At 41.2% G+C, this 19605-nt stretch overlaps 1 protein-coding gene and 1 non-coding gene across 2 annotated transcripts; one reads left to right on the top strand and one right to left on the bottom strand.

Moving 5' to 3' along the window:
* Positions 1-53: 53 nt before the first annotated feature.
* LOC133916070 (protein HUA2-LIKE 2-like) lies at positions 54-18667 on the bottom strand. Its single transcript, XM_062359566.1, has 12 exons — positions 18243-18667; positions 15691-15767; positions 11765-13912; positions 4585-5029; positions 3921-4029; positions 3733-3845; positions 3466-3647; positions 2550-3018; positions 1846-2467; positions 1501-1668; positions 484-529; positions 54-404 (listed from the first exon to the last, which is right to left on the bottom strand). Exons 1-11 carry the CDS (start codon positions 18366-18368, stop codon positions 504-506), a joined length of 4485 nt encoding a protein of 1494 aa, XP_062215550.1. The 5' UTR covers positions 18369-18667; the 3' UTR covers positions 54-404; positions 484-503.
* LOC133917236 (small nucleolar RNA Z247) lies at positions 6028-6166 on the top strand. The gene has a single exon (XR_009909639.1). It is a non-coding gene; the product is annotated as a small nucleolar RNA Z247 (small nucleolar RNA).
* Positions 18668-19605: the final 938 nt, after the last annotated feature.

Genomic DNA, 19605 nt, shown 5'->3' with positions numbered 1-19605 from the left:
CAAACAGTTTCAGTAAGTCATCAGAGTAGCTGTTGCCTGAGGGCAGGAGGGGATACGTTAATGGACATAAGCAATGAAATTCATCCGAATGAAATTGAACACTGTCGGACTAACAACACAATCTACAGCTAACATTGGTTGATACATGACAGCCTATCCTTAAGATTCAGCTCTCCATGTGGTCGAGCAGTCTACCTGTGTGATACAGCTCTTCATGCGGTTGGGACTGCCGTTCCTTCCACAATCGCAGAATAATTCTAAGATACATATGTACAGGGAGGCAGGTAACGCCTAGCCACTTTCAGGGTAGTTTCGCGCTAGACCCCACTGAGGGAGACAGTTAGCTACCTCAGCCTTCCAGGTTTACCAAAGCCAAAAATCCCAAACTAAAAAAGCATCAGCACCTAACAGAAACAAGACGTCAGAAGATATTAACGACTTGCATATAGCAATCAGAACAATGCCAATGGAACAGTAACATACCATTTCAATATAGCGAAAGGTTATCTTGGTCTCCAGCTACCATGTCCTGCAGTAAAACAGGTACATTTAATATCAACTCTATAGTCACCTAAGAGAATGTCAAGAAACTTTCTTTTGAAAATGCCCCGTCACGCTTATTTTAGCATCAACAAGCAAATTACATAAATACAACTGTTACTGAGCGTGAGGAATCAGAATTAGCACATTTGGACCATCGAACTGAATGTGATTCATTCAGTTCATAATCCAATGCAGGTAGCATTTGAATTTGATTCAAGCCAAATCAAAACCCAATTTTTTGTTTGGTGTGCTGAATTGGAAGATGTTTCACCAATTTTTTTAAACAACAAAATGATCAAGTAGTCTCAGCTCCCCAAATCAAGCCCAAAACTAACACCAGTTGCTGCCAGCTGCACAAAGCACCACTGACGATGGATGGAAAGTAAGCAGCGATGGAGATGGAGCTGCTCCGTCCAGTTAATTCGCCCACCACCAGCTCAGGTGGTGGGGAAGAAGGCCTCACCGACATACTCCACACAGTTGCGGCTTCGTAGTACGCAAGAAGACAAATCCAGCCCGCAAGAAGACAAGTCACGACTCGCGATCGGTGAAGGAATCACCGATTCTTTTATTTTGACTAAGAATTGTACTTAGTTATCTCATCCCCTCTCTGGAATTATGGTGGAATAGTTTATTCCAATTCCAGATTCCAGAAGCGCACCAAACAGTCCAAACTATGGAATCCAATTCCAATTCATCAATTTCACACCCAATACCATGGATCCAAACAGGGCCTAAAATGGAAGCTTTTGAATCAACAAAATTATGTCATTCTTTCATGAGGTTCCCCCACCTGATCTTTTACTTAAGCTTTTGAATTAAGCCTGAAATGTTTCTACCATAACCGCAAAATAGTAGCAGTTTCATACAAGGCAAAAGCTATCAAATCGGATTTTCCGGTAACAATGATAGATAGGTAAATGGATGCAACTTAGATTGGGAAACATATCAACATACCTCCAGGTACATGTGAAACCGGAGGCTCCATAGAATGTCTGGAGGGAGAATAGTTAGATATCCTAGGGGGTCTAGACCAGCCTGCACAAGGCCCTGGTGGAGGATCCGATGGCCGTCCATAGTGCATCGGGACTGGTGAAGCTTCAAAATGGTCTGGAATTGGAGGCCCTGGATAGTACACCAGAAGAAACCAAATTAACTCAATACTGGGTGATCATATAACAAGCAACAGCTTATTCATGAAAAAACACTAGCAAGTCTGGTTTTTATTAGGGAAAACTTTATAGCATGAAGACCATGATAAATAAGAAAAGGTTCACAACATGACCATGCTAATAAGTTTACCTGGCAGAAAAGGGGGAAATCTTCCCCTCTCAGCAACCTCATGGTGCATTGGTCCCCTAATAGCTCTCTCATCGAAGTGATGCCCTCGTTCATCGAAATGATGTCTTCTATCATCAAAGTAATGGGCTCTATCATCGTAGTGATATCCTCCATCATCGTAGTGATATGCTCTATCATCAAAATGGTGTTGTCTATCATGCCCGTGACTTCTATCATGTATGTGATGACCTCGATCACGTCCATCGTACCGATATCTCTCAGGATAAGATGAACAGTTATTGCCCCAATGATGTGGCCTTTGTTGAGGTTCTGCTGGCACACAAGGGAATTGATTTAGAGGCGGCGGAGGGGGTGGTGGTTGCAAATGATACCCCTCGTTAGGAATTGATGTAGTTGGGGGTCGATGGTAGTTATTCCCCTGGTATGGTCCTGGGGGTGCAGCAGGGAAATTCCCATGGGAACCAGGAGGATTGGGTGGTGCCATTGGCGGGGGAGGTGGTATCTGATTTGGGTGACCTCCATATCCCGAGTGACAAAATGGTGGAGGCGGCAATGATGCCACAGAAGGATTCATGTTTCCTGGGTGCTCCACAGTAGAATGCTGTTGTTGACTTTGAACATTCTGCCAAAAAAAGAGGCACCTGTTAAGTACATAATATAATGATTGTGTAACCTCTTCTTGCACATGAACAAAATATACATACATAGGTAGCTCTTGCAGGCTGCAGCCCAACGGGATCAAATGTCTTTTGTAATTTTGGCTGCATCTGTGAACTCTGAGAAATGGGAACAGGTGGAGGTGGTGGCACAGGTGGAGGAGATGATGGCAATGGTGGAGGTGATGGAGGCCTATCAATAGGAAGGGGAGGACCAACATCTGAAGGACGTGGATCAGATGTTGCAGACTTGGTGCCCCTTTGCTCTGGTCGGCATTTGGTGCTAACTTCGACTTCAGAAGGTGGAGCTACATCCTCCATCTCAAGCTCACCATCAACATCTTCAAGGATACGCCGGTGCTTCTCCACAGGCATTTGAGATTCTTCTTCATCATCATTACCTGGGGCATCCTGTTCAGGTGTAACAGCTTCAAAACTCCTATCTTCAGAGGAGCTTCCTTCCTCTTCTTCAAGTACTTTTGTGCAAATTAAGTTGGGTAGCTGAAAACCAGCATTGCTGTTGAAAATAATGAAACACATAAAAACATGAAGAAAATACAAGTAGGGAACATTTTCTCAGAATAAAAGATGATGCTGCATACTTCTATATGCATAACTGATTTGCTAAATTGATGACGTCAAATTTGAAGGCCCTCTTGGCACTATGATGCCACTGGCACGGCTCTGCACTGCATGCATTATACATGACCCTAAACGCATCATCATAAGTTTTCCTACCAATATATTGTACCATATATATTATAGAAAGCGTGCCCATTATTGCATATAATGTAAAACCATTTTCCATTTCCAGTACATGAATGAAGGAAACCGCCATAGCTCCCACCCATATTCCTACTAATGTATTGGTAAGAAACAAATAAAAAATTAGTGCATAGAGCATGATATCATGACTTAAAACCATTTTACATTTCAGGAAAATGAACGAGGGAAACCGACATACCTCCCATACTCATCAACAAGTATTCCTTCATTGTCACGCAAAGGATCATTTAGAGCTCTTTCTGTTCTTGAAGAACGACGAGAACTTCCAAATGATGCCTCATTGATAGTCTCAATTTCTCTAATATGGTGACGGATGATATATTCCGAAAGTGTTTTTCTCTCAAGCCAAAGTTTCAAGACCTAATAATCAAATGACAAACTTGTAAGGGGCAAAAGAAAAGGCAGCACACAATATCTGTTCTGCCAGACCAAAAAAGGCACTTACCTTAAGACACTGCCTTCGATTCTCCCAAGCTGAGTTTCCAGGAGGTGCAGCAGCATAGAGTATTCGAGGTAGAACTGCCTGAATAAGAGATGGATATACATCCCCAGCTCCACCTGCAAGATTTTTAACAGTGAGATAAATACTATGCATACATAAAATAATGAGCAAACATAAAATAACCAACTTACCTTTCTGATTGCGAGAGCACTGTGTTATTGAATCCACAAGAAAGAAGAGGTCCACCCTCTTATATAAATTAGATTCATTTTCCAGGTGTTCAACAATAATATCAATTACCTAAAAAAAGGCATCGTAAAAATTTGATAGATGGCAATTGGTTGCGTGAAAGGTAGGCTGAACGCAACATGCATGTTTATATAAACTTCCAAGTAAACTAGAATTTAGAAGCAGAATGTCTGACTGGATTATCACTGGTTATTTCCCAAGTCCATAAGTTGATGATATAAGTTCTCATACCATGCCTAAGCCAGTAGAAACTATTAGAGATGGCTCTCTAAGGTAGCAAATACGATACATCAAAATGAAATGCTTGCTCCTCAAGCTAGTGGTTGGCACAGAGAACAACACATCACCATCATGCTAAGAAAACAAATATTTGTTCACCAGTCCACCAATAATCCAACATATCAAAGAAAACAACATGGACCAGCATATCCAATACCCTATGCCATGCTTGATGGGAATAAATCCAGAAGCATGCAAATGAAGATAATCCTAAAGAGAAACCTAGTTATAGGACATGAACGAAGAACTAGGAGTCTAGGACTTGTAAGAAAACAGTATTCTCTGTGAAAAATACAAGCAAAAGAGGAGAGATAGGCATGGTCTAACCTCACCAGCAATGCCGAATTTAGCACAATCAATAGCAAGCCGTGTTGCACGTGCTATACTTTCTTTTGTTCTCGTCAGTGTATCAAGGAAATCTTTGAAAGCCCTTCGTGCAGCATTGGCTTCATCATGAACTGCTAATTTCTTATGTTGAATACTATCAAAAGGACTCCTAGACTGAAAATTATCATTTGTCAAGGTGGACCTGATTATTCGATTCGAAGGTGATAACTGCCTGTGCAATCCTTCCTTGGGAGGTGTACTTACTAAAGTTTCGGGAATGTACTTGGCATTTAAGAAGTTATCTGGAAAGGTAGTTGATCGAGATAACCTTCTAGCTTGTGCAACAGCTATGAGTTCTTTCATTGGCATTGAATCCGGAGAAGTGCTCTTGTCCTTTAGGTTCCTGTGGTTCAGTTCTTTCAATGCCAAAGCTGAGAATGTATGCCTGCAAGACAAAATAAGCACAGTTATGTCTTTTCAGAAGGCGACCTTGTAAATTTAAGCACCGAGTCGGAAGGTACAACAGAAGAAAAGATCAGAACTGCAAGAAACAACAGCATATTCATGAACCTAATCTACAATCTTATTTAATTCTCCATCAAAACTGTAAATCTTGCATACAAAATTTACATAGGAGAGCATTACTTATGCTTCACAGCTTGAGTGAAATGAAAAGAGTTCCGCCTGTTAGAGATAGAGTCGGTTTTTGATACATAGAATCTATTCAGTTATGTAAAGCTGCCGTGTATTATCAGGAAAGTCAGGCCGGGCTATGTTTAGATAGAAAGGATAGATTGTTTAAATGTATAATTGGAAACCAACCTGGCCTGCTATTCTTGGACTTCACGGCAGCGCCCTCTCTGTAATCCTCTCAGGCGTTTCAGCCCTATATAACACAAAGGGACCAGCAGGGGTCCTTATAGCCAAATAGAAGAATTCACATGGTACCAGAGCCAGCCTCATCTATGGCGAGCTCCTCTTCTTCTCCCTCTATTTTTCCCTTTGTCGTCCCTGTGACAGAGAAGCTGACCAAGTCGAATCACATGCTGTGGAAGGCGCAAGTCCTACCCACTATCCGCGGCACCCTGATGATGGAGTTTCTTGATGGAACCTCAAAGGCGTCAGCAGAGGAGATTGAGGTCAAACAAGGAGAGAAGACGATCAAGATTCCCAATCCTGAGCACATTCAATGGGTGGCCAAGGATCAGCAGATCCTCGGGTATCTACTGTCTTCCCTGATCACGGAAATTCTCATCCACGTCGCTGACAAGAAGACAACGGCGTAAGTCTGGCAGGTGATTGAGGGCATGTTCTTCGCAGACTCGTGCGCGGTCAGTGAACAAGCGCATAACCCTAGCCACAACTCAGAAGGGCAATATGAGTGTGGACGAGTACATCGGCAAGATGAAGACACTAGCAGATGAAATGGCATCTGCTGGAAAACCGCTAGATGAAGAAGAATTGATCTCCTACATCCTCTCCGACCTTGACATGGAGTACAATCCAATCGTGACGAACTTGGTTGGGCGTCCAGAACCAATCTCAGTTGGAGAGGTTTACTCCTAACTCCTCAGTTTCCAGCAACAGATTCAGCTGCTACAAGGCAGATCATTGCAGTCCTCTACCGATTCTGCTACGCGCGGACGCAGAGGCTTTCAGCGTGGTTTCCAGAGAGGTTGTGGCCGCGGCCGTGGCAATGATGGCCCCAGCAATGGTCATGGTGGTCGTGACAATGAAGAAGACCAGGCAATGAAGAAGACAATCGTCTTATGTGCCAGCTATGCAAGAAGGGGCCCACGGTTGAGATCTGTTGGCATAGGTTTGATGCTAATTTCGTCCCAAGCAAGAGAATAGCAGCATCAGCCACCACTTCCTATGGCGTCGACACCAACTGGTACACCGACACGGGTGCCACCGACCACATCACCAGCGAGCTTGATAAGCTGACGGTGCGCGATAGGTATGGAGGTGGAGACCAGATTCATGCCGCCAATGGAGCAAGTATGGACATTATGCACATTGGTCATTCACGTATTCATACCCCTAAACGTGATCTTCATCTAAGAAACATCCTTCATGTTCCTAAAGCTACTAAAAAAAATCTTGTTTCCGTTCATCGTCTTGCTGCTGATAACCAAGCCTATCTTGAATTTCACCCTGATTTTTTCTTGATTAAGGATCAGGCAACGAGGCAAATCCTGCTGCGAGGCAAGTGTGAGGGAGGTCTCTACCCTCTCTCATCCATACCCATCAGCCCGAGAAAACAAGTCTATGGTGTGTTAAAGCCATCCCTGTCGCTATGGCATAGTCGGCTAGGTCATGCATCTCCATCTGTTATTCAGCGTGTCATTAGTAAAAAATAAACTTCCTTGTTCTTCGAAGTCAAATAAGGGCTCAGTTTGTGATGCCTGTCAACGGGCAAAGAGCCATCAGTTACCTTTTTTGAGATCTCCTAGTGAATCTAGTCTACCATTAGAACTTGTTTTCTCTTATGTGTGAGGACCTGCCCCAGAATCTGTGGGCAGGAATAAATACTATGTCAGTTTCATTGATGATTTCAATAAATTCACATGGATCTGTTTGCTGAAAAATAAATATGAGGTCTTTCAGAAATTCCATGAGTTTCAAAACCTTGTGGAAAAATTGTTTAATAGAAAAATTATTTCTATTCAGACCGACTGGGGTGGTGAATATGAAAAACTCAATCCTTTTTTTCAAAAAATCGGTATATCCCATTGAGTATCTTGTCCTCTCCTCACACTCATCAGCAAAATGGAGCAGCTGAACACAAACATGGGCACATAGTTGAGGTTGGTCTTTCCCTTCTTGCTCATGCCTCAATGCCTCTCAAATTCTGGGACGAAGCCTTCATTGCTGCCACTTATCTCATAAATCGCACACCAAGCAAAACTATTTTTTGGAATACTCCTTTGGAACATTTACATAATATCACTCCTGATTATTCCTCTCTTAGGATTTTTGGGTGTGCTTGTTGGCCCAATCTTCGTCCTTATAATTCTCACAAACTTCAGTTTCGCTCCAAACAATGTGCCTTTCTTGGATATAGCAATATGCATAAAGGATTCAAGTGCCTAGATATTTCAACTGGGAGAACTAATATCTCTAGAGATGTTTTTGATGAGCATGTTTTTCCCTTTGCTCATCTTCATCCAAATGCAGGAACTAGACTACGATCTGAGATTCTTCTCCTTCCGAAAGAGTTGTTGAATCATATTGATCAAGGGGGTGAAAATGTGTCCGATCAATCTGCTAACTGTCATAATCCTGTTGAATTAGATGATGTTGCAGAAATATTTTCAGAACAGAAATTCACTCCTGAAGTTGAAGCTCCTGCACCGGCTGTTTTTTAGCTTGGCACAACAGAAGGCTTGGCTGCAACAGAAGCTCGATCACCTATTACCAGAGTATACAGTCAACGCCTCAAGCCTTCTACACCAACTCCTGAAGTTGAACCTGAACTGCCGAGTAATTCCTCTCTTATGCCGAGTTCTGAAGATGACAGTACAACATTAGATTCAGTACCTCCCTCTCCTGTTGTTGTAGCATCAGTTTCACAACATCGACCAGTGACAAGATCACAAAGAGGTATTGTTCAACCTGTTATTTTTACTATGGCCGAGACAAGTATACAGATGGGCGTGTTAGATATGGGTTCCTTGCTTCTAATGGTGAACCATGTAACTTAGAAGAGGCTCTGCAAGATAAGAATTGGAAAGATGCTATGGATGCAGAGTACATGGCACTTAAGGACAACAAAACATGGCATCTTGTTTCTCTAGGAATGGAATGAATTTGATCGATTGCAAGTGAGTCTATAAAATTAAAAGAAAGACTGATGGAAGTATTGATAGATATAAGGCTCGTTTAGTAGCAAAAGGTTTTAAGCAAAGATATGGGATCGATTATGAAGACACTTTTAGCCTTGTTGCTAAGGCTGCATCCATCAGGATAGTTTTGTCTATTGCCATTGCAAATGGATGGAGTCTTCGCCAACTTGATGTGCAGAACGCTTTTCTTCATGGTGTTATTACAGAAGATGTTTATATGAAACAACCTCCTAGGTATGAAGATCAGCAACTCAAGAATTATGTTTGTAAGTTGGATAAGTCTTTGTATGGGCTGAAATAAGCGCCAAGAGCGTGGTACTCCAGACCTAGTGATAAGCTGCAGCAGCTCAGATTTACTCCTTCTAAGGCTGACACGTCATTATTCTTCTTTAGAAGAGGAAGCACTGTCATTTTTATCCTCATATATGTTGATGACATAATTGTTGCCAGCTCTAGTACAGATGCTACAGCAGCCCTTCTTCAGGACTTAGAGGCTGAATTTCCTCTAAAAGATCTGGGTGAATTGCACTATTTTTTAGGAATTGAAGTCAAGAAGGCACAAGATGGTATTCTATTGACTCAAGAAAAGTATACAGCCAATTTATTGAAGGCGGCGCAGATGTACAACTGCAAACTAGTTAATACACCCATGTCAACGACAGACAAGCTTATAGCTCAAGGAGAGAAGCTTGGACCTAAAGACAGCACAAGGTATCGGAGTATTGTTGGAGCATTGCAGTATTTGACTAACCAGACCTGATATATCATTCTCAGTTAATAAGGTTTGTCAATATCTGCATGCTCCAACCATTATGCATTGGACAGCAGTTAAAAGGATCCTCAGATATTTGAAGCATACTCTGGGAATTGGTTTAAAGATAAGCAAGTCATCATCAATGCTTGTCTCTGCCTTTTCTGATGCAGATTGGGCAGGATGTTTAGATGATTGAAGATCAACAGGAGGTTTTGCTGTTTTCTTAGGAAAAACATCTTATTTCACGGAGTGCTCGAAAACAAGCAAATGTGTCTAGATCAAGTACAGAAGCAGAATACAAGTCAGTGGCTAATGCCACGGCCGAAATCATATGGGTACAAACTCTTCTCAAAGAACTAGGTGTAAAAAGTCCATCTGTGGCAAAGTTATGGTATGATAATATTGGTGCAACATATCTCTCAGCTAATCCTGTTTTTCATGCCCGTACAAAGCATATTGAGGTGGACTATCACTTTGTTAGAGAAAGAGTGAAAGACAAGTTGTTGGATATTAAGCTTGTGTCTTCAGGAGATCAAGTTGCAGATGGATTCACAAAGCCACTTCCACTGAAACAGCTTGAAGAATTCAGATACAATCTCAACTTAGACAAGTTGTGATTGAGGGGGAATGTTAGAGATAGACTCGGTTTTTGATACATAGAATCTATTCAGTTATGTAAAGTTGTCGTGTATTATCAGGAAAGTCAGGTCGGGCTATGTTTAGATAGAAAGGATAGATTGTTTAAATGTATAATTGGAAACCAACCTGGCTTGCTATTCTTGGACTACACGGCGGCGCCCTCTCTGTAATCCTCTCGGGCGTTTCAGCCCTATATAACACGAAGGGACCGGCAGGGGTCCTTATAGCCAAATAGAAGAATTCACACCGTCATCACTTAATGCATGTAAAACTCCTCCCTCCATTTTGCAATATTTGTCCAACTTCTCAGGAAGCATTGTTTCAAAATGTTTGTCCATCAACGAAAATAATATTGTAGTTTCTTTTTTTTAACGAAAATGATATTGTAGTTTTACTTTTTACGAAAGCCAGCGTGTAGTAATTGAATTGCTTCCACTCTCTACCCTGCTTTAATGCTGTGAAAGAACTTAGAAGCTAGGTGTTTGTAGCATGTCATACGATAGAGGTATGTGTGGTTGTTTTCTCATTACTTTTTTTTCTTATATTTAGTGCTCTCTTGGTCTTGAGCATGGTGGGGCTGGACAAATATTATTAAGTGGAGGGAGTACACTACTAGGATAAAATATAGATTTTTAACAAGGGGAAGGTGATCCAATATGTAAGACAAAAATTGCGATTATAGGGCACTGATGTGAATCTTTTCATTCTTTCAAAATAAGCATTCCTGCTTAGAAACAGCAAGGCAGTTCCCAAACAGTGGATTTAGACCTGAAGCAATAGAGGATGTTCAGCCTTCAAACATGTCCCAGCATTTTGGTCCTAACACAGCAACAATTAAATCTCCATTGTGGTCCCAAAATTAATCTCTACCAACTCCTAAATGGCATCTTCTATGAAAAATTATATAGCTAAACAAAGATAGAATGAACATATTGATTCCATCATATAGATAGAATATCAGGTACACAAAGAGGTAGACAATAGCCCCAACTGCCTCACATTCTTAAGAAAGAATTGTGCAGGATAAATGAAATACCTTACAAAGATATATTGGCATCCGCAAAAGTATGCAGTACGAAAAGATTTATTGGATCCACAAAAGCTAGTCAGCACATTTTTTAAAATCCAATTAAAAAAATCAAATCTACATAAGTCAAAGGTGCTAGTCAATTAGCAAATCAACTTCCAGTTAAACCACTTATGTACAGTACAGTAGTCCTTCCACTTAATTTTGTCCTCTGAAATGATTGAGTGAGGTGAACATTAACCCAAGCTATCTGGTCTTAAAAAGAGAGTTATCCTGATGCACAAAATATCAATGTAATATTACACTAAAAAGGGTCTGTATGGGACATAGGGATGTTGTAGGAAAGGCAATTTCAAGTGAGGGTGGATATTCGTTTCTGTTCCAAACAAGGGATGGATCTAAAAGATTAATATCACGTACATTATCATCTGCATATTGGCATAAGATGGTTAATGAGCCACTGCTTTTTAGGTACAGTGCAAATCATGTATCAAGGCACAAGCATTTGGTCAAATTTATTTGCAGGAAAGGGGAAGAGTTCAGCTGTCCAGCACCATATGTGCAGCACCTTTCATTTCCCTAGTTTTTACAATCAATGCCCTACCAACGTACCAGCAGAAACATGTAGTATATAGGGTATCCTCCTAATTCCTAACCCATTGCAGACCTATTTTGCAAATGCAAATTCAAAAATATACATCTTTAGGTTAGTAATTATCTGTTACATAATTCAATAAAATGGAAAGGCCATAGTAACAAAATTTTGGAAAGGAAGCATGTCTAAAACAGAAAGGGTGCATGCATGAACATTATCGAAGGGCAAAGACAGACATGTAGATAGGAAAAATATCATGGTAAACAAACAGATCACTGATATAGAGAAAAACTTCAGCATGAAAATCTGGATCTTACACTTCAAATGCCCGGGTGTCTGCATCGGATAATATACTGGACAATTTAGTAGCCAATGAAGAGTTGCTTGATGTATCCCTCACATTATTTGTTGATTCAGCTATAACAGTCTCACCACGGCATATAGCATCAGTGATTACATTGTTGTTTGTCTGTTCAATTGGCTCAGAACTTCTGTCAACATCACAAGCAGCGGAGCCGATTGGTTTTGTGTCCTTGCCACTGATTGGTTTTGTGTCCTTGCCGCCGATTGGTTTTGTGACCGCATTTCCACCAGCTTTCTCCAAAGACGAAGATAGCCGGTCAGGTACAGATGTGGCTAGTGTGACATCAAGAGCAGGCTCATTCAACTTCATACAAAGGGCTGAAGGTTTCCCACAGACATCATTATCAACTTCATTACAAACTAAGGAACCGTTGGTATTTTTGCTGTCCATGTGGGTTCCTTCACAAATATTACCTTTTATCATGATATGATTGTCAATATCATTTGCTTCTGAAGGAACTGAAGTAGAATGAGGAACATTGTTATTTTGTAAAATTGATTCTGAGGTATACATTTTGCCTGTTGGGCTATGCACGAATTCCATGTTCAAAGATGGTCTAGGGCTTTGAACTTCTGCAGATTTATTGAAGGTTGCACCAACTGCTTCTGCAGATTTATTAGAATTGCTGTTTGCTAAAGAAAAAGGGCTGCTTAAAACCAAGTCATTTAGTCCTGTTACTTCAGGTAGACCATTAACAGTTTCAGCAACATTAGCAGACATAGCTTCTAAGGCGCGATGAAGGCGTTTAGACGGAGGCAAAGCAGCTTCCACATCCAATGTTAAAATCTTTGGTTGGTATTCTTTATTCTTCCAAGAAGGATTACCATCCCCTGACGAGACAGGCATGTCAAATATGGATGATGAATTAGAAACAGTATTTACCACAGCGGACACTTGATCAGCTGAATAATCATTGCCTTGTATTGCATGTGTACTATGAATACCACATTGGTCCACAGGTGTAAAAAGCTCTGCTTTGTTATTGGAAACATCAATCTCATCAACAGCTGAGTACTCCAACTGAGGCCTTCCCATTCGAACCCTTGCCCTTTTAACCAATGGCAAGTGCTCATCTCCATCTGACTTATTCACTTCATTCTTTGAGTTTGGAGAATCTGCAAGGTTTTCGCTTGACTCAGCCTGCAATTCTTCATCTTTATTTGGTGCAGTACAATCTGTAGAATGAGGAACTGTTCTATTTGATTTTCTTTTTCTCTTGAAAATTACTGCTGTGGCCATGGGAAGATTTGATGTACCATTCGATTTCAATTCTGTCTCTGAAGCTCCATTTTCAGATGCTTCACTGTTACAGGTATCATCTACCTTAGCAGGAGGATTCAACTTTTTATCGATGTTACTAGTCTCAAAAAATTCAGGTTGTTTGAAAGTGCCTCCACTTGAATGCAACCAAACATTGTTTGGTTTTGAAACAGAACCTGGGTTAGCTTTGTCATCTTCTACATGCTTATGACGATGCAAATCTTCCTTATTGTCATCAGAAACCAAATCAATAGAATCCAAACTGGTACGACCCAGAAGTTTACCAGAGCCTTGAGCCTTTCTTGATTCAACACTTAATGAACTTCTTGACTTCCGCATCAATGGAACCCTGTTACGTGTATAGCAATTCTGTGGCTGTGCATCCCTTAGCTTCTTCGAAAGTGAACTGGTGGATAAAGGGGTATCCCTCATTTCATCAAGGATGGATACGTTTTCAGTAGGCTCATCAAGAGCGGAATTTACAATACAACGTGTGTCCCCTGTTACAGTGACAGAAGGTCCATCAGAATTGAGCATGTCATGACTCCTTCCAGTGAAAGAATGGCCTTCTAGCTTTTTATCACTATCCATGTTGGAGCTATTGACTAGACTTTCAGTATCCATGCAGCTTTTATTATCAGCAAGCTTTTCTATAACTGGCTTCACTTCATCAGCAGCCAATTCAAGCTTATTATTACCTTTCTCATTTAAAGAATCATAAACTTCAATTATCTCATCAACCGCTCTCAGAAAATCAGCCCCTTTACCATGTCGCCTGGCAAGTAAAGACCTCTTTTTCTCTTCGGTGAATGCCTCAAGATCAGCATAACTGCAGAAAGCACTGCAACAGAAGGAACTAAAAGTCATACATGATATACAGGCTTCTTAGTAAAGGTAATCTAGTTCCATACTACAAATTTTCTGCACAGCAGTATGCAAGACACAACCCAAGGATTAGGTGAGACAGAGAAGAGATGGAGGCAAAGACCAAGAATTGTTTTCATAATTTATCACTTTGCATGTCTGGTCTCTCATAGACGACAAATTTTCTTCTAGATAACAGCAACAGATATTGTTGACCTGAACACAAACGGTTGAGAGAATTACAGGGCAAAAGTCACACAATCAGTGTCATATAGACATGTTTGCATGTATTCAATCCATAGTCCCAAACAACACCGCCTCTAGAAAAATTTTGCTGTCATGTAGTAGTGAGGTCCTCAGGGGACAGTCTTTACAAAGCATCTTTTATAAGGGATCCTAACACCTTGACAAGCAATTTTCACCTTTGGCTTATATGTCATTGTAATGCTAGTCTAAGAGACATCTTCGACAAACCTGTTGATAGTTCTCATCAGCCAGCGAGGACCATATACAGGAAAATATTGTACTTTCCATCAATCCTCAATAGTACTCCCATTTTTTAAGAAACCAGCACAAGAGAGTGGACTTTTAGCAAGTTTACTTCATCTCCCTATTGTGTGTGGAATCTCCAAAACCAGAACTATCATAATATTTTTGTGAACTCAATCGGCTTGACAAGATAATCATTTTTTAAATAGACCAAATCAACTCTCAGAAGGAGTACTAGCAAATTTTTACCGTTCAGTATAATAAAACATGCATAAGGATGTTGTGGTCGTCAGGTGTATAGAAGGGGGCAACCGAAGAAGGCAGCAGATCAAAGTGGCGGCTAAGGTTGCCCTAGTCAGTCTCAGTAGATTAGGAAGTCTTATATAAGATTCTAGTAGGTTGAAGATAGGAATCAGAGTCCTGTTCGGCTGGTAGAAATAAGATTTGGTAGGTTTAGATTTGCAATCAATTCGGTTAGGAGATGTAATTAGTTTTGGACTTGCTTGAGGGTTGTAATCGGCTCTTAGAAGGGAGTCAGCAGCAGCTCTGTATATAAAAAGCAGTAGGCCTCTTTAGGAGATTAAGAAATAAATCAATCTAGTTTCTCATCCCTATTCTCCGATATCTCATCCCCTTGCTGTTACTTCTATTCCCTCATCCCCTGATGCTACCGATTACCCACCAGAGCCGACGCCCCTGGCGTCATCTACCTACAACACAAGCAGGAGTCGGCAAAGGAGAGGCCGGCCACCTCCCACAGCTACCCAATTTGATCACCTCCCCACGGACGTGACAAAGGATTTCACAAGTGAAGCGGTGGCACCCAACCAACAAGGAACTTCTCAGGATCAGGGACTTCAATGTGGTAATGTAATTGAGGCACTTTCATATTTAACATTTTGTAGGAAACCCATAGGACCTTAGTTAGCGAGGTCTGCCTTCGACACACCCCACCCGCCCCCAGTGGGAAAAACGATGAAGATGAGGAAACTACGGAAAGGAAAGGAAAGGAAAATTTGGAAGTCAGATGTTAATATCCGCATTAACAGTACATAAACCATGTTTAATCCCATTTCACCAAAAAAGTATATCATTTGATTATTAATATTTAAAAAAAAGAACTATAAAAGACAAGTAGGAATATCGGCTAATCCACAATAACAACACTAGGATGTGTCTAAAAGATGCTGTTCAGTATATACAAAAGCAACTCATAAATTCAAATAAAACTGGATAGTTCAGCCCAAATAGCACTTAGTCACTTACATTTGTTTAGTACCATAGAAATAGACCAGCAGCTTCTTTTTAACACAAGACAGGCCCCATTGCTCTGGCTCACTTATCTGCAACAGTATGCAAATATACAAATGAAGTTATTTCTAGATGTTCCCTCAAAAAAAGGTAATTTCTGAAAGTGTAAAATCAATACTCATACAAGCAAATGTATCATGCTCACATGAATATCCATACCTAGTTCCCTACTAAAGCAGTCGGACCTAACATAGCGTAAACTAGAACGAACAAGCCAATAGCAGCTCCATGAGAACTATAGCAGCTGAAGTTAAAAAGTAAAACCCCGGAGACAAAATAATTTACTGGGAACCCTAGTCGCTCTCAGGAAAATGTCTATATCAGCAAAAGAGCAGTCTAACACAGTTAACAGTATGCCTCCTCAGTGAATACAGGATGAAGGAAAGTTTGTAAGGACGTCGATGTAAATAGGAGTTCTGGTAGGCAGTAGCGGTACCTAAGCATCTTAGCTGAAAGATGGGGCAGAATGAAAATTGAAAACAGAAGATAAGAAATTATTGAAATGGAAACCATCAGTTATTCAAAATCAAATTATCACTTCAGTAATGAAGAACATTTATTGGTTAGTGTCTGTTGTCCAAAATCATCCATAGTGTGCTCTCCGTTATAAGAATGTCCAAGACAAAGCACGTATAAATGCTCAACCAAGCTTCCCCAGTCCATTCTACTCGTTCCAACAGGGAATGGCAGGAGTGTTGCATTCCGCACGAACACAGCATAAAAGTCGATGCAGTCCGTTCCATGCTAAATATCAGACATTTCAGCCAACAACAAGCAACGTACTTACGACGGACATTCCTGTACTGGCCAATGCCAAGCTGGTGATGGCCTAAGAACTTTACACATCGAACCGGAGAATTTCCAGTGTGCTCTCAATCATGTCCTTCCCTCCTCCCCACCACGCATTTCTTACCAAACCAGTATATCCATGCAACAGACATATGTACCCTACATTTTATCTTACGCCACAAGAAAGTAGTAAAGGTTACATTCAGGACAGGACGTGCAATAGTTTGACCTGTGAAGCATGCACTGGACAATTTAAACAAAACACATGCCAGGCCGTATTTTTTGTTTCAATTAACTAAAAGTTAATCTGTTTATTTTCATGCACTGGAACAATATAAAGGAAGGACTCATTATCAAAACATTTCCATCCTCGGGACCAAATAGAATGCTCACTGCCTCACTGAAATGGAATTAGTAATTGTGTGCTGAAGTGTGGTATCATGAAGGATTGAGAACACTTTTTTCTGCAGTGCAACCAATGGGATGAGAATGAGAAAAGGTTTGAAGTGAAAGAGGAAATTGTCATGAAAAGTGACGGTAGCAAAAACTAGAACAACCTCGATAGTGGGCTAGCAGATTAAATAGGATATTTTCTATCACAAAACAGGCATAGGCATCCTAACAATAGAGAAGTCAGCAATATTCCATAATCACCGAAGAGCTGAATCAAGTTATCAAGCATACTAGACCAGTGGTGCGCCTACTAACAAAAGGAACGGTCATCTTTTAGTTCATTGTCCCTGTCTTGATCCAAACTTAAACACAAAACATGATGAAACATTTGAGGCGCACTTCAGTTGACTCTTGAATATATATACCAAAAGTACAAAAGCAAGCATACAATAAATTCCACATATTGATATCCATTGTTGCATGGGCACCATAGAAAAAAGAACAAATTATCAGATGCTAAATCGAAAAGTGAAAGAAAAAATCAAAAGATTAAAGTGGCGTCTACCCTAAAAGACATCCTTACCTTTCCTACCACGCAATCGGTAATTTGACATGTAAAACCTACCAAGGAAAACTGTACCTCTGTCACAAATCATAGAGAACCTCACCTCTGTACTTGAAAACATGCCAGTTCTAAGAGCAAATAACTATGCAGATAAGAACACAGTCCATATCTGCAAATAAAGAACTTCAAAGAGCTAATATCACCAAAATCTTGATGGCACATCCAAACACAGGCAAGGGAACCACTAATAACCCAAATCCTACCAATCCCAAGACCATTTATGCCATAAACCACCAGCAACACCAAATCTCAACATGAAACCAGCAGCTAAACAAACAAATCAGCAAGAATTGAACCAAGCTAGGTCAAATTGCAGTAGAAATTGGCCCCTACTCCGTAAAGCTCAGCAGAAAGTAACAGAAAGGGTTTCTTTTGAACAAATATCCTCATCTTTCTTGAGCACGTGGTATACGAAACCGTACGTTCACAAAATCTCAGTGATGTGCAGCACCAGAAAGACAAAATTAGCACAGATTATCAGCTAAAATGGGGAAATCAAGGTAGGAGACCACCGAAAAACCTAAGATTTAACCGAACTGGCCGCGGCGCAGCCCCCAGGCCCGGGTCTCCCACGCCCTCACGAAACCCTAAGCAAGTACCCCCGCCCATGGCCCAGAATCCCCGGACCCAGGCTGTCCAGGACACCAGGATGCCACAGATCAGAAGAGAGCAGAGCAAGCCGCGAGCCACCCCTACTCACCATGGCCGGCCACGCTGGGAAGCCCTTCATCTTGGCGAGCACGAGGTCGCCCACCTTCCACTTGGCCGCGGCCTCCGCGGCAGCCGCGGCAGCAGCCGCCGCGCGCTTCCTCCTCGCCGGCGCCATCGCCCTCCCCCGACCCCGCCCCCGGGCTCACAGGACGCCCCTGCGACGGCTACCGCCTGCGCCCGTGGAGTAGATGCAGCGACGGCTCCGCGGGAGGCCACGGCCGGTGGCGGCTTCGGCGGCGCTACAGGTGGCGGTCGTCCTACTCTCCTCGGCTTCGGCGGCGGCGAGGGGAGGAGGCATGGGAGGGGGGAGGGAGCGGAGGAGTGGTTTGGGGATTTTTTTTTTTCCCTGTCAGTTTTATTTTTGCGCGTGTAGTAGTAGTTTACTCCAGCGAGCGTGCGACTCGCCCGTGGGGTGTGGTGGGGTGTGGTGGGGTGCTACTTCGGTGGAGAAGGAAGGCGGGCTTTTGTGGACGGAGTGGCTTGCTGCCACATCCTTCTCGGTATTCAACTAATAGTTCTGTTTAGCATAGTTAAAATTTATAGATTTTTATTAAAAGATGTTTTAACTGAAAAGTGTTTATGATTTTTAGCTAATAATTTATAAAAAAATTTAGGTTTTTACATATTAAAAATTAGAAAAGTTACTTTCAGCTTACCAGCTTTTAATTTATTTCATTAAAATCTAGCTTTTCAAAAACTAATAATAAGACAGCCTATTTATTTAAATTTTTAGCTTTAAAAAATAGAAACCAACAATAAACTAAAACCAACAACGGCAAAAACAATCTGATCGGGTATTAACCATGAAGTCTCATGGTGTTTATGTCTACGGGTTGACGGGTGCGACAGGAGCTTAACCATGGAAAGTAATAACATCAGCTCTATAGATCATGATGGTACTATTTTAATGCCATTACTCTTCTTTTTTACTTTCCTGTAACATGGTACGGCTGCCAATCGCCCACCAACACCAGTAATAAGTGGTAAACTACCCTACAACAAAATCATCATTAATGCCAATTTAGAACCGTCATTAATGATAATTTTTAATCGATACTGTATAATCAGCAGTGATAGTCTGGGATTATCACTATTGGTTTCGCAATCGGCAGTGATAGTCTAGTATCACTGTCACTGCCGGTTTGAACCACGAATCGGTAGTGATATCACCATTATTATTGTTGATAAGAGCCACGAACTGGCAGTAATATATTCATTGTGACTGTCGATTTTAGTCACGAATCGGCAATGATACTCCATTGTCATTGTATGTTCATGAAAGTGATAGTGATATCACTATTATTACTATCGATTCATGGCTAAAAACAGAAGTGCTAATTTCACCCCAAAAA

This window comes from Phragmites australis, chromosome 4 (genome assembly GCF_958298935.1).
Source record: "Phragmites australis chromosome 4, lpPhrAust1.1, whole genome shotgun sequence".
Classification (NCBI taxonomy): Eukaryota; Viridiplantae; Streptophyta; class Magnoliopsida; order Poales; family Poaceae; genus Phragmites; species Phragmites australis.
The sequence above is the reverse complement of the archived record's forward strand: the minus strand, read 5'-3'. Positions and strand labels throughout refer to the sequence as shown.